The sequence below is a fragment of the Pseudopodoces humilis genome, chromosome 28 (genome assembly GCF_049639895.1).
Source record: "Pseudopodoces humilis isolate 2021_Gansu_Grassland_sample_001 chromosome 28, ASM4963989v1, whole genome shotgun sequence".
NCBI classification, from domain to species: domain Eukaryota; kingdom Metazoa; phylum Chordata; class Aves; order Passeriformes; family Paridae; genus Pseudopodoces; species Pseudopodoces humilis.
In genome coordinates, this window is record NC_142227.1 from 1,236,133 (window position 1) to 1,262,119 (window position 25,987).

Here is a 25,987-nt window from a genome sequence, read left to right on the forward strand (position 1 = left end):
CCAGGGATCTGTGTCCCTGTAAACCACAGCGATGTTCTCAGAGGCACCAAGAAGCTCTTGAGCCGAGCCTGTGTGGCGTGAACAGAGCTCCCTTCTTCCAAAAACGAGCCCAGAAACCCAGACCTGAGCCTTGTTTTATACAGGAGCACGAGTTATCCCCAGGATCCAGGTCTGAAAATACAGGGAGCAGATTTTTTGGGTGCTGCTGGGCCCTCCCTGAGCAGCCCCATTATCTCCCCTGCCAAATGCGTGCCGCAGCCCTCGAACCCTTTTAATCTCTCCTGGCATCCTCTGCCCCCACCCAGGCAGGGGGAAGAAAATTCCCTTCTGCTTTAGCAGAACAGGCACAAAGGCAGAGTTATGTAAGCAGCAGACTCGGGGGAGGCAGGGGATTTTGCAGCTGGAAATTTGATGGGAACGGGAAGAAAAGGAAAATCCAATGGGGCCGGTTCTGCTTCCAGGGGGGAATCGAGCTGCACCTGAGCCTGGAAAATAAAACCTGCAGGATGTCACCAAATCACATCTCCACACACCCAAAGAACTTCCTCCTTGCTCCTGCTTTACCACTGGAAAAAACAGTCGCACCAAAAGCCCCGATTTTGGATTTTTGTAAGGTTTTTGCAGCGTTTCTAGAGGCTGCAAAATGAGGCAGAGTCACTTTAGTACTGAAAAGTGTCTCATGTGCGAGCTGGCCGTTATCTCTAGGAATTATTTTTAGCTGAAAACAGAAGGTTTCTCAAGCCACCAAATCAGCATGGTGACTGCTTTGAGGGAGCCCTAATTTTGGTGCTGGGTATTGCACCAGTAACCAGAGACACTTAAAAATAGCTCGGTACAGATGTGACTTCTGTTTTCTTCTTTCAAGTAACATTCATCTGTGGACAGCTCACTCTGAATAAAGATTTCACCTCCCTCTGTTAATACCTAAATTTCATCCCAGGAAACAGGGGAAATGTTGTTATTTTCCAGTCACAAAGATATTTTGCTCCCAAGAGTCATTTTAAAAATGCTGCACAACACTCATGGCTCTGGCACATAAAGGGTATTTTCTGCCCCACCAGTTAAATTCTGTCCCTGCTCTCACCACCCCACAAGCACCTGCAAATTTCAGCCAGTCTAAGCTCTGATTCTGTCTTTTTATTAAAATAGAAGCATTTTCAGTATTTCTAGCACAGTCCTGAACACAATTTGTAATGCTGTGGTACTCCAGCTGTTAAATTCTAACTGATGTGCTCACTAAAACAAGCACAACGCTCAAACCTCCATAAAAACTTATAAAAAAACTAGATCCATGAGGAAAAACTGTCAGCCAGGTGCTGCTCCTAAGGAATATCCATAGTCCCACTTTAGGGGAACACTGGTAAAAACAACCTGGTTATCACAACTGAAATTCTGACTATTACACAGAATAAAAGCCATTAACAACAGCAGCATCACTACAGAGAAACACATCCCAAGGCAAAATCCCAAAAAGTTTTTATCAGCTCCTGTGAGAGCGGATCCAGATCAGGATCCAGGCAGGGGAGGTTTTGTCCCTTGTCACTGGAACAGCTGTTTTGTTTTGGGCTGCAACCTCTGACTTCCTCCTTTCTGCTGCCACCTTGCTGACCCTGGGTTTTACTCCCAACAATTCCCTTCCCCGGTTAATTAGTTCCTCAACCATGGAAGTTTCTTTTTCTGGGTATTAGAAACTGAAAGTATCATTGAGAGCTTTTAGCATAACACTGGAATAGGTGAAAACACGTGGACACAGCAATTTAAAGGCTTCTAGACAATTAAATTCAAGAAACAGCAGTTTGTTTAAATTCTTATTTTATGTCCTGCCTCCCTAAATCATTCTTGAGAAAGGGATCCTTGCACAGAAAATCCCCACTATTAAAACCTCACTGCTTTAAATCACACTGACAGTTGTTCTGTGCACAAACTTCCCACCCCAAAAAGTTAATGGGATTCTCCATAGCTGCATTTTTTGGGAAGCAAAATAGGAATGCAGCAGATTGGGGAATTGAGGAAGAGCGGAAGAAATGATTTAAAAAGTAAAACCACTCAAATATGTTTTAATGCTGTCATGTGGATGTGAGAGGTAAATTCCTGGAATTATCTCTTCAGCCCAACTGATGGAGGATCCCTCGAAAGCATTTCAAGCCTCAGCTCCTTAAAAAGCAGGAGAATCCTGACATGCAGAGTCCTACCCTTAAAAGCAGATGGTTCCCCAGCTGCCAGCTCCTTGTCATACCCAGGAAAAATAATAATAAAGGGACAAAGAGCTCTTTCTGTGTGCTCCCGTGGAGCTGCAACTCTCTTCAAAGCTCTACCTTTGGCCTTTCCTCGTCAGTGCCATTAATTAACCGGCGAGGAGGAGCAGGCAGAGGTCAGCTCTGGCTGCCACATCCTCCCTCCAGCCCAGCCCAGCCCTCCTGGCTCCTCTCCTTCTCCATGGAGTGACACTGCAGGTGCCAGGCAGCTCCTCTACCAACCACTCATCTCTGGGAGTTCAGGGCTTAAATAGGATTAACTCTTTTATTCTTGTATTTTTAATTGCTAGAAGTAACTGGAGCATTTGAAAATATTCTTAATTATCCCCAGGAATTAATATTTTTTTGTTGTATCAGATCCATGTGGAACCCGCCAGGAGCAAAGGCTCAGGGCAGAGGAGCATTTTAAGCTGTTTTCATCCCTTTTGCTACATTTCCTTCAAGGAAAAACATTCAGAGGAGGCATTTCCACAACTTAAACAGCTTGAGAGGAAAAGTCAAGTGTAGATCCTGAATCCAAAGGGAAAGGAAAGCATTCCCAGTGTTTTTAGCTTCTTTATTCCATGAGCAAAGCTCATCAAATAAAGACAACTCACCCACCCTTCGGTTTTCCTCCTCACTTCTGATTGTGCCCAACCTCAGTGGCAGATTTTGATCTCAACTTTCACACTGAGCTTTCAGGGAAGTTTAAGTCTAAACAAAAGTAAAAAACCTGGAAATTGCTCCTTTCTTTATTTCCCAGGATAAGAAGGTTTGTATTTTTCTTCTTAACTTACAATAACAATCATGTCTTTCCTGCTGCATTTTCTATGTACTGTTAGTGAGAATAATATCACAAAGTAGGATGTGGGCAAGGACAATGTGCTGGGTTTAATGTCTACTCAATCCAAACCTTTTTGAAATCTTTAATGTGCCAGTGCATAAAAAATAACCAGAAGTCGCAGATGAATTGAAATTCTTGAGGAAAAAAAAAATTAAAAAAATTTGAATTCTCCTTCTTTATGCAGAGACTAAAGTAAAACACGGGCTTTTTTAGAAATAAAAGGTTTCTAAATGACATTTTTCAAGTTCACTGAAGGGCTGCATTGCTTTACCAGAAACACCACCACGTAAATCTCAACGTTGTCAGCAACTGGCATGACAGACTGGTTCATGGGGCTAAAAATATCCCGGAGTTCTGTCATCGGAACAGAAGTTGGGAAAGTAAAACTCCTAAATCTAAAATAACTTCTGGTACTCACAGAACTGCAGTTATGTTAAATAAACCTCCAGGACTCTCAGAGCAGCCTCCAAGCTCTGCTGCTGCAAGGAATTGGGACCCAAAAAGTCTTGCAGTGAGTTTAGCTCGGTGTTTTCCTGGGATACAGGTGAGGATTCCATGGATTTCTGCATCCTTTCCTCTGTTCTGGCCAACAGCACGGCCTCATAAATCTCAACTTCCCATGGATTCAGCAAGGTGAGGAAATAAAGAGGAGGGAAAAGGTTTTAGAGAGAGAGAATCCATGAGCAAACACCTTCCTGGACCACACCTGAACCTCCATCTCTCACTTGCAGCAATCACAGCATCATTCCTTGAGCTGGAACAGCCCAAATTCCTCAATCCCATCAAATGTCAAGAATTTTCCAGGGACAAACTTATTCCTCAATCCCATCAAATGTCAAGAATTTTCCAGGGACAAACTTACCCCTTGGCTTCCTTGAAACTGGATGACTGGTTTTGACGTCACAGCATCCTACAAAAACAAGTGGAAAAACAAAAATTACCTCAGAGAAATTCTAAGCTCCAAATTTCACCTCCAAGTCACACTCAAGCTTGATTTTTCACCTGGATTTTTTACTTTCCTTACTTTTTTTTCCATGGGGAAAGGTCAGGGAAATGTGTATTTCAAGAAAAACAACAAAAAAAATTCCAGAAACAATGATTTGTACCCGGAAAAGGGATAAACTGAAGTCACCCTTAGCTCAGAGGTGACACTTGGTTCCTCTCCCCATCCCTCCACCACATTTTGGGCACAGAACAGCTCAGCTTTGGTGCTTATGTAAGTTTTGAGCTAAAAAATGGACACTTGAGGGGAAAATTTATTCCAGTTCTCGGCCTGAGAGGACGCAAAGCGAATTTTTTCCAAGAGAAAGCTGGCAATCCTTTGGAAAAGCAAACTGCAGCTCCGTTGCAAAATCCTGTTGTTACGTTGCCTGTTTCAACAATCGGCCTCTTCCTCCAGGCTCAGCTGCTTACATTTAAAAAATTGTACTCCTCTGACACCAAAACTCCTCAATTTCAGCCTTTTTGCCTCGCTGTCAGTTTAGAGATCCCAAAGACTTGTTGATTCCAGGTTTCACCTGAGGTTTTAACTGAAGAAAAAAAATAACAGACCCAACCCAAGCCAGGCTGAGTTTGGATTTCTCCAATTCCAGCAGAATTTGGGCTGTTTTATTTTCCAAAGCATTCCAAGACAGGAATTGTGCACATGGGACCCCATGGGAGACAAGAATTTATAAATAGGTTGAAAGTATCATTTATAAGTGAAAATGTTGCTGTGTGTATGGGAGTCACATTTCCATGGGAAAACCACCAGGAATTTGGGAGAACAACCCCAAAACATGAGTTGTATTTGTGCTGTTTGTGTCACCCAATTTCCAATGGATTAGAGAAATAGATATTTAAATTTTAGCAGCAAGAGAGTTAAGACAGCTTGAAACTCATCGAGTTAACCATCCCTCATAAAACATTTCCAGCCCTGCAAGTGAAGAATCTCAACCACGACATCAACAAAAGAACTGATAAATTCACCAGCAAAATAAAAATCCTTTTATCCTGGAAAAACCTAACAAAAGTTGGATGGATAAACCCAGCCCAAGACAATCTGAGGCTCTGAAGAGCCCATCCAATAAGATTTCACAGGTCTGCATCACACCCAGGATCATTACAGGACATTTACGACGCTGAGGAAAGCAGGAACACGCTCGGAGCCGACAGCACTCCCTGACTGCTGGATAAGGAATTTTATAGACCCAGAACAACCTTTAGAAAGCACCAATAAACAACATCTTGCTCTTGGTACAGAGATCACTGAATTCCTCGAGTGCCACGACACTGCATTCCACAGCACACTGTTCATGGACAGCCTGGCCAGCTTTTTGTTCCCCGTGTCCAGAAATTCATAGGAACATACTTGAGCAAACAAGCATTTGAAACATGAAAAAAATCTGGATTTAAGAAGAAAAAAAGCCAAACCGACCCATGTGGTTCTTGTACAGCAAATTACAGATTTGCTCTTCAGTCTGGAAAGTTGTTTAAGGGGAATAAAAAGGGGGTGAGGAGGATGGAAGTGGAATAAGGAGGCAGAAACAAAAGTCCTGATGCACAAATCAGACATGGTTTAATTACAGAACTTATAAATCCCACAATCTACAAATAAACTGGTTTGAAGTTAAGTGGGTAATATCAGCTTTATGCAAGTTAAGTGGCAAAGCTGAGATTCATCTCCCAAAATTCAGCGTTTCTGTCTGTGATCGCCGTGGAGGAACATCGGTGCTGGAACTGCCAGGTTCCACACAGGGGGTCACTGGGAACAGATGGATTTGGATCCACACTGCACCATCCCAGTTCCCTTCTGAGGCAGGGAAGACTTCTGGCATCTCAGCAGCCCCTGAACCTCCACAGGCATCACACCCCTGATGTCAAATTCCTTGGCTACACCTCCTTCAGGATGTTCATGGCAGAGGAGAACACGCTGCACACCCTAAACTCATTAAGGATGTGACTCTAAGTACCTTTATTAGATGAAATTAAATCCCTGCATGGACACCTTCATTCAGAATAAAAGAGAAAGGATGAATGACGTGAAACCAAATTAAAACCACATTTCCATTTGTATCTTCATTTGGATTAACTTCCTTGGATGTTCTTAGATGGACAACCCCAATTATCAAGAGTTCTTGCTGCCCTTTCCAAAATCCCTGTGTCATTTTCTAAAGAGTCACCTCAGAGCCACTTAATTCCTCTTCCTTAGCGATGCCATGACTGAACTTCCTGCCTTGAGTTCCTAGAAATGCCATTCCATCCCTTTTGAGAGGGAACAAGGTCTTTCCCTCTGCCTTTCCAATTAAACCAAGCCACCTCCTCAGCCCTGGATGCAGTAAACCCTTGGCAAATCAAGGATGCTGATGGAACCTCATCTTTGTGTTCAAACAACAGGAAAACCTCATCCCCTTCCAGTAAATTCCAGCTTTACCCTTCCAGGAGACTCTCTGGGTTTAAAAACAGCTGCTGGAAGCCGATTAAAGATAAAAATCTAAGGAAGAAAAGCACAGTTCGGGTACTTCGCAGCAGCCACCTGTCAGGTGAGAAGGTTTTATGCTGCTGCCAGGTACGAGATATTAATCCCTGCAGCTCATCCCTGAGGGTGACAGCGCTGGAGAGGTGCAGAGGGAAGGAACACAATTCCTGGGATGTGTGGGGAACATCACACAAGAACCTGCAGCCTCCAGAGGTGGAAAAACCCCTTTAAACACACCTCAGATGCAAGAATTCCATCCCTGCCCCGTGCCATTGTTCCAGCTGAAGGCTTCCTGACGAAGCTGGAAGGTTGGCAAAGCATTCCTGCAGCTCCAGAGGATGCCAGGTCCCACAAGGAGCTGAGTCAAACTTCCTCTGGAACGGCAAAGGAGCTGCTGGGCCAGAGCAGAGCCCATCCTGCAGCTCCAGAACTCTGCAGGAACAACTCCCAAAGGAACATCCAAACCACGGCTGCACCTCAGAGATCTACCCAAACTGGAATTACCAGCTTCAGCCTCTCCACCAGACTGGAAAACAGACCCCCAGAAAGAGCCTGGATACACCCTGGCACCTACTCCATAAAATTTCATTTATTTGCCATTTGGAAAGAGAACTTCCCCACGTCCATGCCCAGATTCCTGCTTTCCACAGCTCCCACTGTATTCCCTGGGAATGATGGAGAAATAAAACCCTTAAAGCTCTGCTCTGGGATGCCAACATGAATAAAACCCCACAGACCCAAGTGTTTTTTGTCAGTCCTCCACATACTATGAGATTATTTCCAAAGTCATGAGATTAAACCAAAAAAACCCCAAAATTCATCCCCAGAGCTCCCACAGGATATCTGGTTTTTTATTATCACAGTATTATGCTCATCCTTTAGTTTCCCCAGGCTAGAGGAGAGCAAGAAACCCTAAAGAGAGACTCTGAAAGCTCACAGAGGTGGTGGCAACACACACAAACAGCTCCTCACACTTAAATATTCCAGGTCTGGCACGTGGAAGCTGAGGAAGAACAAGAAAGTGCCAAGAGAAGACAGAAGAATTGAAATTAAACTAATGAAGTGTTTTATCAGGGCTGATTGAAGCTGGCAGAAGGTTTTAAACACCTTTAGTGGAAAAGCTGGATGGGATGTTCCTACCCAGGATCAGAAAGGACACTGGAAATCCTCAGGTCAAGGAGCCAGCTGGAAGCCTCTCTGTTTCTTCAGGGAAATACAGATAATTAAAGAAGACATCATTTTGGGAAGTTCTGTCATGTATTTACTGGAATTTATACTGCAGGCTGTGTTCTATGGAAAATACTTGCCTAAACTTAGTATTGATGTGTTTATCTGTTTTCAGAGTCACCAATACCCAGAGTGCAGCTGAAAATTCACCCTTATTTGTGTTTGAATAAGGGCATTATTTTCAGAATTTAAAGCTTCTTATGAACAGTTAAAATTAAAAAGAATTCCAATAAAATATGCAGAGAAACTATAAAATCCTGCTGATCAAGGCTGGCATTAATGGGATGTTTCCAACCATCCCCTGCAATTCCAGGTACAACCAGTGCCCAGGTAAAGTTCCTGCTGCTCAGGAAGCACTTACAAAAATGGGAACAACCAGAAATCACTTAAAAAGCACAAATTTCAGACCCTGCAATGCCCCTAACTCCAAGTTCCTCTTTAATTCTTTGGTTATGACTGGTTTACGTTTCTTTAGCCCACACAGCAAGGTCCAAATATAGGCAAGGCTCCCTCCCCTGCTTCCTCTGGCTTCCCAGCACAACTGGGCCAAGGGTGGGATAGATAAAAAGATCCCAATCCAGGAGGATCCTCAGTTTAAGCACACCTGGACATCTGCAGAGCTACACAGATTTTACCTTCCATTTATATTTTAGTTTTAAAACACTCTCCCAAGAGCTTGCAGAGCAAACCAGAGTGCAAAGGCAAAGCTGATCACCCCGTCCCTCGCTGTGACAGACTCCCAGGAGACACCTCCGAGTCCCTGAGTTCATTAGCAGCAAGAAATACAAATCCCAAGGGAAAGGAATAGCCTGGAATAGACCCACAGCTCCAAGTGAAGGCTGTGTGAGGTTTGCTGGCAGCCAATTACCCCGAGCTGGCCCAGGAGAGAGCTCCCAGGACATTCCACTATTCCAAGGCTTGTATTTACCTCCTCCCAGAAACCCAGCAGCCAAAAAAGCCTCTTGAATATTCCCTTTTTTCATGTCCCATCTATTACTTATGGAATTAAAGCACAGTCTCCCTGCAACACAATTTCCATCTGCAATTTGAGGCCTCCCAAGGATCCCGTTTGAAGTTGAGCACAGATGGGATGGAGTCTGCTGCAACTCGAAAATTACAGCTTTGCTATTCAAATCCAACATTCTCATGGAAAGAGCCTTGGAAAGCCCGTGTAAATCCACCACTATTTGAGGCTTTCCACTCGAGAGAGGTGCCAGCTGCCCAGGTGAGCCACGGGGATGCTGCTGGAGGATTCAGGATTCACCCACATCCTTCCAGGGATGCTGATGGGATGGTGCAAACCCCCAGGAGCAGAGCAGGGTGTGACAGGAGCTCCTCAGGCAGCAATCCCAAAATTATCCCATGGACACCTCTGCTCACTCCTCCTCTCCCAAATAATCCCATTTATCACCTTGATGATCCAGCGCTGTCACAGACCCCTCACCCCACCCCCATTTTCCTTTCCCCAACATTTAAAATAATTTATTTTGGGCAGAAGTGAATACTCGAGCTTTTAACACAAATAATTATTAAAAAAGCTACTTTTGATGAAGGTTTAAGAGCTGGACTCTCACCAATTACTCTGAACTGTAGTTTATATTTATTATAATTTATCATTTGCTTAATAGGCATTAATGGACACATTATCACCATAACATTAAAGCACCTATGAATCCTGCCCAGAAGTACAAGCAGCAATAAAATGCTCAAAAGCTTTTATGTCAGCCAAAATGCTACGCTGTACATTTGAAAGTTTTTAATTGCTAAACTGCAAAAGGCACACTGGCTTCTTTGGTTATAATTGCATCATTTCAAGTGGGCTGTTACAGCACAAATGTTGCTTCCTCAGTGGTTTAATTTTCCAGGGTTAAAAATCGAGTGTGTTTCTATAAGATAGATAATAAAGGAGTTTAAAGCGTCAGCTCAAAAAAAACCCCTCAACTTGATTTGCTGAAATTTATGGTTATTTTGAAGAGTTTTACCATTCCCAGCTCCTCAGAGTTACAGGATTTCATTCACCATTCCCAGCTCCAAAATTACAGAATTTCACCATTCCCAGCTCCTCAGAGTTACAGAATTTCATTCACCATTCCCAGCTCCAAAATTACAGAATTTCACCATTCCCAACTCCTCAAAGTTACAGAATTTCACCATTTTAACAAAATTACCAATTTTACCAGGAAACATCACGAGCAAGCTTTGACATCACTACACACTGAGCATGCATCTCAGCTACAGCCCCACTCGAAATGCAGAAAAACTCCACCTTTGTGTAAAGTTTAGAGAGTAAGACACATGATGAAGTTAAAAAACCAAACTGTAGCCTAATGGAAATGCTTTGTCCTGCCCTGTACAGCAGAAAGCCAGGCCCTAAATGGACAATAGCCTGTATCAGCAAAGCAGAGAGCAATTAAACTCCACTGTCATCAAGATGTCACCCCACAGGCACGAGAGCTGAGCCAGCCGAGCAGCCTGTCCTCTCTCTCTCGCATGCCTGGAGCTTCTGATCTCGCCTAATCCAGGTTAAAAAGCTCCTCCTGAATAAAATGCAGTGTGTTTGTTGGGTCCCCGCTGCATTAGAATTAGAATTTAGTTGGGGACTCACACTGAACCAACAGAGCTGTGCACGGGTGAGGCTCCCCTGTCCCTGCAGCTCCCGAGCTCCTTCAGTCAGGAATTAGGGGAAGGAGATGGAGTGGGAATTAGGATACATGAACCTCGTGGCTCCCCAAATACACATCCCAAAAATTCAGGATAAGGGATGGAGGTGGAGGCTCTCCAGCCTCCGTGATTTTTGCCAGATTCCCACTGTTTTTTTCATGGAATAATGGAATAGTTTGGGTAGGAAGGGACCTTAAATCCCATCCAGTTCCACCCCCAGCCATGGGCAGGGACACTGCCACTACCCCAGGTTGCCCAAGCCTAGCACAACTTTTTTGTTTCAATTTGGTAACTCCAAGCAAAACTCTCCAGTGCTTCGAAGGAATCTTTGCTTCCCAGCACAGCATTAAATGATGATTTTTTCTGTATTTGCAAAAATAAAGCTTTAAACTCCCAAAGAACAGAAAGCTCCGACACAGTCTGATCCTCTGGTCATCCTCAGCACCACAGCACAAACCTTGGGAAAGGTGGGATCGGGAAGGGAGCTCCAGCTCCCCAAACATCCCAAAAAAATCCTGAAAAAACTGCATCACTCCCAAGCATCAATCCAGGATGTTTGGCCAGCACAAGGTGCAGTAGTTTTCCAGTACGAAGGGAAGCTGGGCACAGAGGCAATTTAGGCAATGCCTTTCAGGAAGAAAATTAAAAGGAGACTCAAATCCTTGGAGAAATAATTAAAGTATTGTGAATTGGTATGGAGTTTACTCAGCCCAGTGTGGAGCAGGAGACTTTGTCTGGCTGGAGCAGAGCTTGGCTCTGGCAAACAGAGCAGCTCCATCCACCGGGCTCCATCCACCCAAGAGCAGGAACCACCAAATGCCTTCCTGCAATCCCTCCTCCCAAATTTCTATGGCAGTGCAGGTACAAGAAGTGAGGAACTCTTCCACGAGCACAGAGATGGATGGGGATTTGCTCTGTGGTAAATATCAACACACAGAGGGGGCTGAAATGGCTGCAAGGAGGAAATGCTCTGTCCCCAAAGAATATTCCAGCTTTGTTTATGCAGAGTGGGCACTTCCAGAGGACACTGAAGAGTTAAATCCATCTGTCTGCAGGGAAAGGCTCCCCTGCCAGGGCATGGGGAGAGACAGTGCAGGAGGACAAGAAGATAAAGGTTCATTTGGAGAGCTACAACACTTTTAATTCTAAACATCAGCACCCTTTGGAATGGCCCATCAGTCACTGGATTTATTGCTGCTCCCTGGACACCCAGCCTCACTGCTGGATGGGATCAGTCTGGCTGAAGATGGAAAACAGAGGAAAACCACCCCAAAACCAGAGGGAACTCCAGCCCCAAAAACAAGAGGGCTTCAAACCCACCCCAAAACCAGAGCGGTGCGAGCTCAGGGGGAAGGTGGATGGCAAGAAAGGGGAAAAGATCCAAGCGGGTTTGTGGCTCCCAATTAACTCAGCCACGGCTCCAGATCTCAGGAACAGAGGCAGGAGTTGGTCTCCTGTGGGAATCCAACTTGGGAGACTCTGGGCACGTTTCCCAACGGGTCAGTTCTCCTTTTTTTAACTTGATGTTTTCCCTCTCTGCTTTTCCGCAGAGTTAAGGCAGACCTGCTCATTAAGGAGAGCAATAATCATAAAGTCTCATCACCAGGCTGCCACAAGGGCTGTAATGATGATTATCTGCAGTTTAATCATGACAAACTCCCACCAATCCCACTATTAACAAGATGGGGCTGCTCAGGGAGGCTTTGTCAGAGGACCAGGAGCCAACTCCCACGACTTGGAAAGGCTTTTGGAAGGAAAAAAAGCTCCTTTGCATCCCTGTGCAGCTTCCAGTGTTTAGAACTGATCAAAGCAGTCAAAAATCAATTAAAAATGTCTATAAGGAAAGAATTACTAAGTCACAGAACATGGTGCCCATTTTTTAGTGTAATAACCCAGGAGTTTCCTTCCTGCAAGTAAAGAAAAACCCAGTTTTGATACAATTACTGCATCTCCCTGAAAAGGAAGTTTCATTTTGTGTGAGTGAATTTTCTGCATCCGTTACTCGCTCCAGAAGGGTGTTCCAGACCCTCCCTGACACTGAGAGTCAGCAGCCCTCAAAGCTATTTTAATTTTATTACTCAGTGTTGCATTCTTGAGTCAAAACTGTCCATTCAAACACCTTTACCTTTATTTCAGTCTTGTCCTGTTCTCCTGTTCTGAGACAGAGGTTCAAGGATCCCTTTCCCTTTTCCGCAAGCACACCAGGAATCAGCAAAATTCTGCACTAACTCTTCTTTTTATCACCCTTTTTCCTGAAGGGATTTCTCTCCTCTAACTCTGACTAAAAGCAATAAAAGGTAAAAGTGAGAAAGCATAAAACAAGTTGCAACAACATTTCCCAAAGCTCTCCTCCAAAGATAATGCTGTGCTGGCAAATACATTGCACAAAGAAAAAATAAGAAAAAAAAATCAAGTACAAACTTAGAAATAAATCCTATTGTTTTATGACTTGCAACTAATTTGAGGAAGAGTTAAATGAACAAATCCCAATGCTCACTCCTTTTTAAAAGTAGCAAATCTAGGGTAGGTTGCTTACAAAGGAAGAGCAAAGTGGATGAAGTAAAATTAATTTTGAATTTAAGTCTGCTCATATGGCCTGAGTCTGTCCCTCTCTTGCAGAGCAGCACTGCCTGGCTTTGAGTAGTTACAGTAAATTAAAGACAGGGTAGGAAAAAAAGAAGGTAAATATTGGTATTTCTAAAGTGCAGGCAAAGGAAAGCAAACCCTCAGATTTGTTTTTCAAACACGTGGACTTGCTTTGAAGCAAAGTTTTCAACAAAAAACATTATTGCAGAATGAAGTTTCCTGTTCTGCCTCCCTATACCGGAAATACTAATACTATTAAATACAATATCAAGTATTCCTTTAAATAGAATATTAAATATTTCTCTAAGAGAAGTCCAGCAGTACCTGCACACATTTGCATTGCAAGACAATTCAGAGAGCCCTCAGCCTGGCAAGGATCCCATTAAGACATCCATGCCCAAAGCTCCCTGGGTAATCATCTCTTGCATGTAACACTGCTTGTTTTTGCAGCAGCATTTTATTGGAGTTATCAGATGATCCTGTTAAATTGGGAAAGGACCGAGGGGGAGAAACAACAGCACAACAAGAAAACTGGCAGAAGGAAATTGAATCACCCAAAATTCCCAACTCTGCTAAAGGTGACCAGCAGTGCTGCTTTTCCCTGGAGGATTCACTCGTTATGAGCCAAGAATTCATGGGTTTAGATGTTCTCAGATTAATATTCTAAGAGTCATTCCTGTCGAACAAGACACCTTGAATGAAGCCCTCTGTGCTTCCTCTGGCAGAAGAGGGAAGTTTGCTGATTTTGAGGTGCTGGAGATGTGGCCACCTCTGCAACAATGCCAAAAACCTTGTGGAAATTACAAGAAAAACAAATTTCCATCATGGAAATCACTTGGCTCGCTGCTGTCTCTCTTGGAGAAGACACTTTTCCCTGATTTTAGCCTTTCTGAGGCAATGCAGTAACACAGTTTTGTGTGTTCAGGGGATCAAATAAAAGCTTTTCCAGGACCAGCCGTATCAAATGTATCTACTACAAGTATTTTGCTTTTTGCACTGTACAAAACCTCCCAACTGCCAGAAGAAAATGTTTCCCAAATTAATACAGAAAAGTGTGTCACGATAGCACATCTTAACTCCCCCTCATCCCCATCATGGATAAATAAGGCTTCCAGAACTGATTAAGACACCCAAGCTCCTCCATCCGAGGCTGACGGCCACACAAGTGATGGGAAGTGACTACAGAACCACATTTAGGGCTGGGATTTGCTCCACTGGCCCCTCCAGAAGTTTTCCTTAAATAAAGAATTTCAGCCCTGCTTCAAACTCCCCCACCTGTCAAACACAGGTAATGTTTCCCAGATAGAAAGCAAGAGCTGGATCACACTGGTACCTGCAAACCAGGGATCCTCAAATTCCAGGAAAATCACTGAACACCCCGAGATGGAAAGGATTCCTCACCAGGAATATCAAAGCCCAGCTCCTGGCCCTGCACAGACACCCCAACAATCCCACCCTGTGCCTGGATTGGGATCCTTGAAAACAACCACAGAGCAGCAGGAGACACATGAAAGAAGAAAATTAAAGTGTCTTAAGAACAGCCTAATAAACAACTTGGAAAAAAAACCTTTTCAGAGACAACAGCTCAGGCAGAATTTTAAAACCACAACCTTTAAGTTAGACTGAAAAGTAAGGATTCATTTAAATCCCATTTATGCTGGAATGCCCAAGTATTCCAACACTGGCTGGCTCCAAGTCTGCCTAACAGAAAGGAAGAAGGATACTCTTGAATTACACCAGGTGGATTTCACTGAACACTGAGGCACCTCAGCTCAGACTTCAAGCACCATTCCAAGAATAGTTTTATAAAAATGCTGAATGGGTCCAGTCAGCTACAACTCAGTTAAAAATAAATCTCTTAAATGCGTTCCAATATACCTGCATTGCTGTGTTCCTCGCCAACCTGTGGGTTTTCAACTATTATTATTGTTTTTAAGCTATTTTTCTTTCACCCATCAGGTTAAAAAAGCCACCCAGGCACAAAAAGAAGCTGGCTAATTACAGCTCCAAAACTACCAGCAAATGTTACACTTAAGAGAAAGCTGGTGGAAAAATCTGTCAGTATGGCATCCCCAGCATTATATGGAACAAAAAAAAAAGAGAATTCACCTTTTCAGCCCCAATCAAGGTAACATGGCTTTTACAGGCACGATGTTATCTGGAGCAGTTTGACTGTGTCAGGCTGCTCACGCAGAGCAAGCTCAGGCACTTCATACGCGAAAATTAAAGCGAGCGATTAAACACAGCGACACTGGGTTACAACTTATAAAACAGGAATAGTGAAATATCAGAAGCTGACGGTTGTTTCTGACCTAGTTTTCACTGGAGAACAGTCAAAGAGCCGAAAAGACAGAGGCGAGGCTGAAGGTGCTGAAATTCCAGTAGTGCTGCGGAACAGGATTAGAGGAAAAGCCTTCAGACATTCAAAGGACTGAGGGAGCGTCAGGGAGAACTGGGAGCTTCAAGAGCTTGGGTTCAAGTGACATCCTGGGGGACAGGAGGGCTTTAGCCAGATGGGGATGAAGTCAGAGGTGGTGCAGAACCTCCTCAATGGGGCAGCAGGAGGCCAAGGTGAGGAGGAGAGAAAACCTCAAACACAGGAAGGAATCGTTTTAAAACCACCCTTGCCTGGATTTTCAGGAGATATTTTCGTTGCTTTTTCTTCTGAGAACACAAACGTGCTGTCAAACACCTGGGCTCATTTGAATAACAAGAGGAAAAATTAAACCCCTTTATGCAAGAGAACTGCAAGTACCCTTCTGAGAGATCCGGGGAGGAGGGGCTGCTGCAAGGAAAGCCAGGTGATCCCATCCCAGTAAGCTGTTCACATGTCTCCCTCTATTCTGCAGCTCCAAATTTATTTCCACCAGGCAGCTCCACGCTGGTTTTAAGCCTCATTAAGGAGCAGTATGTTGCTGGGCTGACATGTCAGATTTTTAAATGACCTTTGTACCGACAACGGCGTTACCAAGCTGCTAAGGACAGGAGGGAATTAAAAAAAAAAAAAAAACAACAAACCACCAAACAAGTGGTTTCCCATGATTACGAGAGGTACATCGTGGCTGTATGCATTTATTTGAGTTCCAAAAAAACTCCCACCTGTCAGTAAAAAGAGCCATAAAAAAAAATAAAAGCAATTCTCTCTGAAGGGCAGCTGTGACGGCATCAGCACTGCTGGCCATTCTTAACGTGGGACTTATCACACAAGGTAAACAGGAGTGACTATCAGTTAATGAACAACACAACCCCCAGGCTGAATTTTAAAGAGCGTTTTCTCCACTGCAATCTTTTAATGAAAATACAGCAGTTCAAACCCACCGAATTTGCTTACGAAAGTCTAATTTATTTTAGGACATATTAAGACACCAGGGCTGATTCACTTGCCTATGTGCTCATAAGGTGGCTTAAATGAGCTGCTGAAACATCAGAACGATCCTTATCTTCCACAGGGCTTTACTCCTTTTCTTGCAAGAGAAAAATATAGAAAGACAATTGAGAGATCAGATTGACGAACCCGTTCAACCATCCCGGAACAAATCTCACCTCACACTGCTGAGCCCAGAAAAACAAGCCTGGACCAGTCCTTTTTTTTTTCTCCTTGTGCCCAGCTATATCCTATTGACACTCGGAGAGGGAAGAGTAATTACCAGTCTGAGAAAGTTCTGCTGAAGATGATCTTCAGACGTTCCTCACGGAGGCACAGACAGTGCTGCTGGAAGATGCTGCCACAAACCAAACTCAGAGCCTGGATGCTGAAGGAATCCCAGGGAAATCCGACCAGCAACACCCCACGAGCCAGACTAACCTCAAAAGCTAAAGCAAGATGCTCAGACACGGATTCTTTTGGCCTCCAGGCAAACAGAGGTGCTCCAATGCCAACGAGGAGAGTGGGAACACAACCTGACAGACACTTGGAATTCAGCAGGGATGTCCACCCAAATTTACCATCTCCATAGGGGAGAAAGCAATAAAGCACTCAAATATTCCAGTTTTCTTCCTATCACCAAGGGAAGATGCCCAAGAAAAAAACAGCTGAAAATACTGAGCAAGAGAACCTCTCTAAATTTCCTACCATGACAGAACCTTGTATTACATACCCTCTGCTAACAGCCTCCTCCAGCTTCCAGGGATGCTTTCTCCAGGAGAAAAGTGAAGGCAGTTGCCTGAAGAAGTTAAATTAGGTGCTGCCTTTACTCCAGCAAGAAGCACAGAACCTGCACTGTTTCAGCTGCCTCTGTATTTGCACTGCCAGGCTGGTCAGTAACAAACCTGCTCCAAAAATAAAGCGACAAACAGTAAAAGAAAGAACACACTCTTCTCAACTGGCAAAAATCTACCTAAGAAATAAGTCAGATGTTTCTTTGCTCTCCACAAGGACACCTGAAAAAGTTCAGGTTACAACGAATTCCAAAAATAAACACGAAAAATTTTCAGATAAGAAGAGGAAAAACATACCAGGGCTGCTGACTAAACAGAGAGAGACCACAGTGCCATGAAAAGACTCACCAGGTCTGAGCCCAAAAACCCCCAGAGAATTCAGACATTCAGACAGAGAATCTCTCTTGCCTGACAAGAGGCAGCTCAGCCAATTCACACATGCAAAAGAAGTGGTGTGGCCACTGAGCCGGCACTTAATTGTCTGACCAGAATTTTTGGTCTAAATTTAACAATCCAGTCAAGTCATAGTTAGCTGGAACGTTTTGCTCTCTTAGCCCATCTGAGTTAGGGTAAATGCATTTCTTCCTGCTGTCAGCGTCAGTAAATTTAGTCTTAATGACAAGTAAAAGGTCTTTTAGATGGAGTTAAATGGCCTTAATTGTATGAGAGAGCTCAAACTTGCAGCCCAATGCAGGCAGCACCCACATTAGGTACAGCTCCAAATGGTTGCAGGAAGATTGTGGAAACATGCCTGGAACTGTAACATCAAACCTTCCAGGTAATAAATCTATTCCTTCTCCCCCTTCACGTTAAGAAACTCCAAAGTGTTCTAGATTTTAATGCATTAAGAACAAAGTCCTTAATTCACGAGCAGAAAAATGTTTGCTGTTGGTTTTAATCACCACCACGCTCTACGTCAAGCCCAGTGCCTGTTCCAAACAGACCCAAGATATCCCATGTACGTCCCTAAAGGTTAAATATGTTTTACTTTATCCATTACTGCCTCCCTCTTCCCACTTCCACATTTGCAAAGATTAAACACCAAGCCGCTTCCTGAGCTGGGTGTTTTTGGGACTCTCCACCGGCTCCAAGAGTCCATGCTGGGAGAACTGGTTTGTGACAATGCAGCTGCACGGCTGCATCATCCCCCTCTGGAAAACCACACTTTATTTCTGGAATAAAAACAAGGATTGGGAGCTGTGACATGTGGCAGGAACACAGGAGCTTTCAGACACTGTCCCTTAGCCACCTCTGTGGCATTAGGGAATGAGAACCTCAAGGAGGCAGCAAGCATTTGGGATTTGCAGCAGGAAAAACAGCAGCAACTTCCCAAAAAACACACAGATAACCCAAAAGTTCCTTTTAGTGTTGATTAAACGTGAGAGAAGGAAGCAGAGCTTGTGGCCAGGACCACCAGGCTCCCATCAAAACACAGCTGCCCTGCAAGGACACGGGGTGGGAACACGGAGCAAGGTCACAGCCACGGGTGTCACTGAAAGCACTTTTCTAAAGAAATTGGTCACAGAGCTCCTACGCACTTCTTAAGGGACTATTTATGGGAGCAGAAGTTGTTCTTAATTCTGTGAGAAGCAGAAGCAGAGGTCACGATTGGGGCTCCGGCAGCTCTGAGGGATGAACATCCCTGGAAGGGGGAACAGGTGCTGCCAGGCTTTTCAAAAATCTATTTTAATGCCACAGGAACTCTCGTTTCAGAGCAAAGTCCTGCTCAGCACTGTCTGCAGTCAGCAGAATGTGCCTCAGACACTGCTGAGGGAAATGAAGACACCCTGGGACAGAGACTCCGACCTTCCCAGCTCCGTCATTTTACAGCAGTTTCGCTCTGAATCACGAATTTCCGCCTCCGTTTGGGGCCGGGTGCTGGAGCCCCACAAAAGTCAGGGAGTTAATGAGCTTGTGCCACCTAATCAGGGTGGCCACACCATCCCTTTGGCAAGTGACAGACGCACAGGGAACACTTCAAAGGCCCTGAAAGTCTCCCTGGGAGCGAGGGCTGCTCCCTGCCCCAGCATCCCAGCAAGGTGAGCCCATGCAGAGCCGGCTTGCTGGCCTTATATGGCTTCCAAGGCACAATTTCTGCTTGCCCAAGCTCAGGCAGGGTGGAAAAATTTGCTTCCTTGCTACTCCGCCCATGCCGGGCTCCGAAAAGCATCCACTGAATCCTGGATCGGAAAAGGAATGGAAGGATTGACAATGCTCAGCTCCCTGGAAGAGGTGAAGGCACGGATTTGGCAGCACCCTGGGTCACCTCAATCACCGGGGGAGCAGAGGGAGCCGAGGCAGGCAGGGGTGCAGAGAGAAACTGGAACCACAGCTTTTATTCTCTGTATTCCCCATGAAAAAAATTCTGACTTTTCTTGCTATTCAGCTGCACTTAAGCCTTTCACGTTTGACAGCAGCAAGCTCTACATGTTAACAAAGAGTTGGGAACATTATTTCCTTTAGCTGATTTAGCCATAATACACTTTATTATATACCAGGAGCACAGAAAACAGCCTTGGCTCAGGTTTCCACACTGTTTTCCGCACAAGTCAGTATGACTGTGAACAATTCCAAAGCCAGTTCTACCTCCTGATCACAGTGAGGTCCATGCTATCCAAGTTTGGTGTCATTATCAACTTCTGAGCATCACCTCCTATTCCCTAAACAAGCACAGCCACATCCATCATCCTCAATATCCACAAGTGCTGGCAAAAAACGAAGCTCAGTGCACGCAGGCAATTAAAAATCTGCTTAATTTTCAATAAATGCTCTCCTTCTGTGGATTATAAAGTTGTTTTTTTACTAGAAATGTCTACACAGCCACTTTTTTTTCCAGCCTTGCTGGCCTGTATCAAGATCATCCCTTTTTTCACAGCAGATTTCTCTCAGTTCAAGAAGCCGGCAGAGATTTATCTGCAGCCATCAGTGGTTAGTCCTTGCTCTCACCTGCTGGTCACCAAATGGCAGAACCCAGCTCATCCACACACAGATTTTCCTCAAAAGGGAGAAAAATGGTGGCAAAGGAGCTTGTAAAACCAAGTTCTTCCCATTCCCTTGTTCCCTTCTCTTTTGGGGACTGGGAAAGGCAGAAACACAGCCCGTTTGATTTTCTCATAGAAACCAGGAGCCAAAACCAACTGAAATCAGCGCCGGAGCTGGAAAGGTACAACAAAACTCACACAAACATAAAGTCTAGACACTGAAATGTGGAAATATGATTCAAATAACCACAACTGGCACGTAACACACTGATTGCAGCCCATCGCAGAACGGGCCTCAGTGGGGAGGAATATAGAAGGAAGATTAAATTAGTTCTTCCACCCCAGTTGTAGAAAATATGGATCCTGTGGGCACAGTGATATGGATTGAGCCTGAGTTTCTTCTGTCCTGCTGGGATTTTTGTTAGGATTTTAAGTAACACACGTCTGCTCTTGCTAAATAACAACTATCAGCTTAAACTGTCATATAGAATCGTAGAATCACAGAATGGTTTGGGTTAGAAAGACCACTAAATTCAGTTTATTCCACCCCATGCCACGAGCAGGGACACCTTCCACTGTCCCAGGTTGCTTCAAGCTGGCCTTTGACACTTCCAGGGCTGGGGCAGTGCCAGTTCCTCCAGAGCTGCTCCTGTCTCCCCATCACTGATCCCATATGAACCTGCCTCGGCTGTCTGTCACATGGCTGCTCTTATCAAAGCGTGGCTGAAATCATATATGCTCAAAATACAGAGCCAAGAGGATGTTTGTGCTGATGAAATCTAAATACTACAAAGATTTAGGCAATTTGCTGTTCTCAGGAAGTTCTGTTGTACCTGCTGAACTGCACCACGTGTGGACGCGAACCTCAAGGACAAAGTCTGCGTCTACCATTAAACCCAACAGCACAGAATGGAGCCCAAAAGGAGAAATAACTCAGTTTTCCTCAAAAATTTGTGTTCTCTCCTGCCTAAAAGCCTGCACAGAGGGAGAGCAGAGGGTTAACCACGATCAGACTGGACCACACCAGCAAAGACCCCATGTGGGTGAAGGTGAGCAGCTCAGTCAAGCCCTGCTCACCAGTGCTGACCTCTTTTTGAGTTAAACAAATGCTGGTTTCTTTAAATTAGAAAAAGGCACTAATCCAATGTAAAGAAAGGAGAGACCAAGCTCACGGAGCTGTGTTTTTTCTAGACTGTAATGCAAAAAGGATTGGATTTTGGGAAGTCTGCTCTCCCAGTGCAGCAGGGATACACACACCACTCAGCAAGCCAACTGCTGAGGGGTTTAATACTCTCTTTAATACACAAATGCTTGAAAAAAAACCCCAAAACCTACCAAAACCCTCAGCCAGGGTGTGCAAAAGTTGCCTTATGTACATGGGATGTTTCTAAGCAACACATGAGCTACTACAGAAAATTCTTATCAGCAAATCCAAGCTACTTTCATGGCTAATTCATCTAGGTCAAGCTAAGGCATGTTGAACATCGAAGCCCAGTTTTGGTGATGCCTCCTCTGTATGCACCCTGGATAAAATATTAGCACAGTTCAGGTTATCAGCATGTATTTTCATGAGCATTAAGTTCACTGCAGATAATGGTTCCTCCAGAAACAGCCATTAACCTTAATTATTCAGAGGTAACTCGATCCCAACCTTCCTGATGTTATGACGCTGAGTGACGGCTACTTTTCCTCCTGCCAACTTCTCCTTCCTCAAAATCCAAACAAATCCGGGATATGACACGACTGTGATCCCAAATAAGGGTATCCAGCACAGGATCCCAGACACAGGGTATCCCTTCAAAATCTACCTAAACCCGTGCAGTCACTCCATCCATTCAAACGCATTCTCCTGTGTATTAGCAGCAAAACCACTAAGTCAGCCAAAATGTATTCTTCTCCCATGGATTAGTTGGCACAAATTAGTACGGGAGTGACGCATGCAGTCTGTCCCTTCCCATTTTTCAACATGCACAAACACCAGGGATTTGGAGACGCTTCACAAGTTTCTGCTTACAAGTTACAGAGTTTAAATGGCCTGAAACGTGCAAACTGTTCGGGAGATAACACGTCCATTTACCAACGAGACCTCAAATGCTCCCTCCAACAAAATCTCCCCTCCCTGGGCGGCGATAAAGGCGCTGCTGCTGCTGTCCCAACAGAGCCGGCACGACGCAAGGGAAGTGTTTCGACAGCCACCAGCCCCGTGCCAAGCTGCACCAGGACAAAAACCAACTCAACAGGACAGAGCACTTCAGAAAAAAAGCTCAGAAAAGCCCCTGATGTTGGAGAATGACTCTGAGCTGACCGGCAGGAGCCACTCCAGGCAGGAGATGGGTCCTTGGGAGACACATTGTTCTGAAGAGACTGCTATGCTTCAGAGAAAAGTTTAAAAAGATGTTATAATAGCTTTCCTTTCTGCTGTTTAAGTGGAATAAGAAATCAGAATATGCTGAAAATGAGCAAGGGTTTAATTTTGCTGGGTAAGGAACACAATCAGCACATCCAGCTGCCATTGATACAACTGATGAAATATCCCACTTGAATTAAAAAAGAACAACCTAGCCCCATATAAATAACATAAAGGGTTAATCTTCTAGCTTGCTTCCCCCTGTACTGCCAGAGAACAAAAATTATTAATTCAAATTCAACCTCTCCAATTAATGGTAGGATATGTTTTACTGATAAAAAGCAGATCACATCTGATTTAAAAAAAAAAAAAAGAAAGCATCAGTCACAAGGATTCTATCACAAACTTTCTATTTTCCCTTGGCACGTCACCAATTAGACCCAGTTCTTTAGTCTGTTACCACCAGTATAAAAAAAAAGCATAATGGGTTTATAATTTGCCACCGAATCCCATAGCAACTGTACATCACTTCAGATGTAAATTACAGACAATTCCTTCCAATGCCATTTGAAAACTATAGAGATGAATCTATAATTTGAGCAGATCCAAATGCTACACGGTCGAGAGAAAAAGCTTCCCTAAATAATTGAAAGGAAACTGCCAGGGGCCAAAACATTCCTCATGCACAATGTTCAGTGTCTCTTTGTCCCCTTCCTTCCAATGGGAGGTGCCACATTCAGGTCAACGTGAAGAACATTGAGCAGGAGTTGAGCAGTTCAGGGTGTTCTGCAGATCCTGTCCCATTTTTGCTGATGAGCCGTACGTGTGCGATGAGCTTCCTCTCCAGCCTCCTCTGATTCATTCAGTCATGTCACCGACTCATGTTCCCGATGTCGTAAGAGCCTCAATTTTGACGGACTACAGCATCAGTGAATTAATAGGACAGGAAAAAACAGGTTACAGGGAAAGAGGAATGATGCAAAAAGCTCTGAGATAATTCAATGAATTTTGATTCGAAAGCCGGATTGTTCTTCTCCTCCTGACACCTGCAAGCAGCTTTCAATTCTCAAGTCAGCATGAATACACATTACCCTAAAGACCCTGTAATGACAGCACAGCCTTCATTTCGTGTTTCGTGCTTTGAACACAGCAAGATGAAGGAATCTCCACAACCTGATCCAAAAGCCAAGGCTGGAAAGTTATTTCAATAAATAGCAACTCCAAGGGGTCGGGTTAACCTTCATTTTCAAGGGATTGTTTCTCTCACGGTTGGTTTCAGAGCAGCAAAAGGAAGATGATTTGGGAAGCCACATCTATCAGACCACAGTCCCAAAATTCAGCTGGGTGAGCACAGTGACAACGTGCTCTGGTTATCTCAGCTTAGTCCCCAATAAATATTTGTGCATCTGCCAAAGTTCACCAGTGAATCAACCGGTGGCTTCAGTTCAAAACATTCCAGGGTAGCAGGGACAGAGAGGGACAACGGGAGCAGGACATGCTGCTCAGCTGCATCACCGAGGGATGCTAAAAACCTCCTTTAAATCCTCCTAAAACCACCAGGCAAGGCAGGACTAGGGCCAGGAGCAGCGTTCAGCCATCCTTAGGTCAACACATAAGGTGACAGGGAAAGGTGTGCAACTCCATCACGTTGCTTGTTATCAACCAACCACCCCTCAACCACACAGAGAGGTTTGTAGAAATAGGTGGAAGTTGGGAAATTCCCAGGTAAGAGTTCCAGGAACAACCCTGACACTGTTTATGTGCCATCAGCATCTTCACCCCAAGGGAGACTGAGCTCAGGGGATGCTCAGGTGTGCCACGTGGCATCTGAACCAGGCAGGATGATGGTGACTTACCCAGGATGCCGCTAAAAAAACAGGTGTGAAAAATAAAGGATGAATGATAACTAAAGGCATTAGGCAAGGATGGTAAAATATCTCCTCATTGAGGATGGGAATGAAAGAGGAAAGCAAGGCACCAGCGAAAGGAGTTCCCCTGAACCTCAACAGGGGCAGGAACAAAGCTGGGGGCAGACAAGAAGTGATGGGAAAAGTCACTGAATCATCTAATGGTTTGGGTTGGGAAGACCTTGAAGACCACCCAGCTCCACACCCCAGCCATGGGAAGGAACACATTCCACCAGATCAGGTTGCTCCAAGCCCCATCCAACCTGGCCTTGGCCATGCCCTGCCTGTTTGGGGGGAGTGGGAATTCCTAACCACGTACACATCCCCAAAAGGAAGGCAGCAGACTGCAGGCTGCTCTAGAATTACACTCCCTGGAGAACCCGGAGTTGTTTTAGGTGAGCACACCAGACTGGCTGCATTTCACCAGTGGACAAACCAACTTGGGACACACTTCCCACCGCTCAGCCCTCTGAGCTCAGTAGCCAGAGCTCTCAGTTTCACAAGTGTGTGGAAACAGTTTCAGGGGCAGCAAGTTTCACAAGGAGCAGCTGGGTGACATCTCACTGCGTCCCCATGAAGCCAGTGCTAATTTTCTTTTCAAGGCTCCTTTTTCTTTCAGGTGAGCTACTGAAGAAACCTTTTCCGGGATCAGGAGAAGGCAGCAGCCCTGTGAGCCGGAGCTCCGCAGCAGCAGCAGCTCCATGTCCTCTGTACATAACACAGGAGTTGGGGATCAATATCACAGAATGGTTTGGGCTGGGAGGGAACCTTAAAGCTCAACCTGTTTCAAACCCCTTACATGAGCTGGGACACCTTCCACTAGACCAGGCTGCTCCAAGCCCCATGTGGATTCCTGACCGTTTTCTTCCCTAGAACACAGACAATTCAGCAGAAACCCAAGAGCACAGCTCAGCAGAGGCCCAACAAGACGAATATCTGTTTCTCCACAGCCCTGCTGCCTGATCCACACATGGTGCAGCTCCACACCAAGCCTGCAACTGCTCTGGCACCGGGGACACTCCAAACAAATGGCAGCTCGCCCGGCTGGGTGATCATTTTTGGATTATGTAATCCCAATACATTATTATTAGACCAAGAACAAACTCAAGCAAGGAACTGAAGACATTTCCCTGCCCGTTCTGGCAGAGGGACAGAGCCTTGTCGCAGGAATCGCCTGGACGTGCCACCCTGGTGCCCGAAACAGGTCAGACTGCACATGCTGGACTCCAGGTAACACAAAGAGCAGGATTGGATTCCAGGCCATTATCCATATTACACAACGCTGCCGTCAGTTCCACCACGTTTCAAACCAAACCGAGCAGAAGGAGCCTGAGCAAATTTTTTCCATTTAACTAATGCAGCCCAAAATTAAAGCGGAGCTGATCTGGACAAACACAAGCTGCAAAGGTGTGTTGGAGGCGGCTCCTGGCAGGGCCGGGCGCTTCCGAGGAAGCTGAGACGTTCAACAAGCTGGGGAAACTGTTTATAGAACCAATGCAGAATGAACATATGTGTTTAATAGCCCACTAATTGTTGCGTTGTTCACTACACAAACAACCAGCTCTTCTGCCCTTATCCCTTCCTG

General features: G+C 44.8%; 1 protein-coding gene across 1 annotated transcript in view; it reads right to left on the reverse strand.

Moving 5' to 3' along the window:
* ELL (elongation factor for RNA polymerase II) overlaps window positions 1–25,987 on the reverse strand; it is a 49,725-nt gene that overhangs the window by 21,965 nt on the left and 1,773 nt on the right. The window contains exon 2 of the mRNA XM_005531653.3: window positions 3,941–3,988. Coding sequence (XP_005531710.1) covers window positions 3,941–3,988 — 48 coding nt within the window. The remainder of the gene's footprint in view (window positions 1–3,940; window positions 3,989–25,987) is intronic.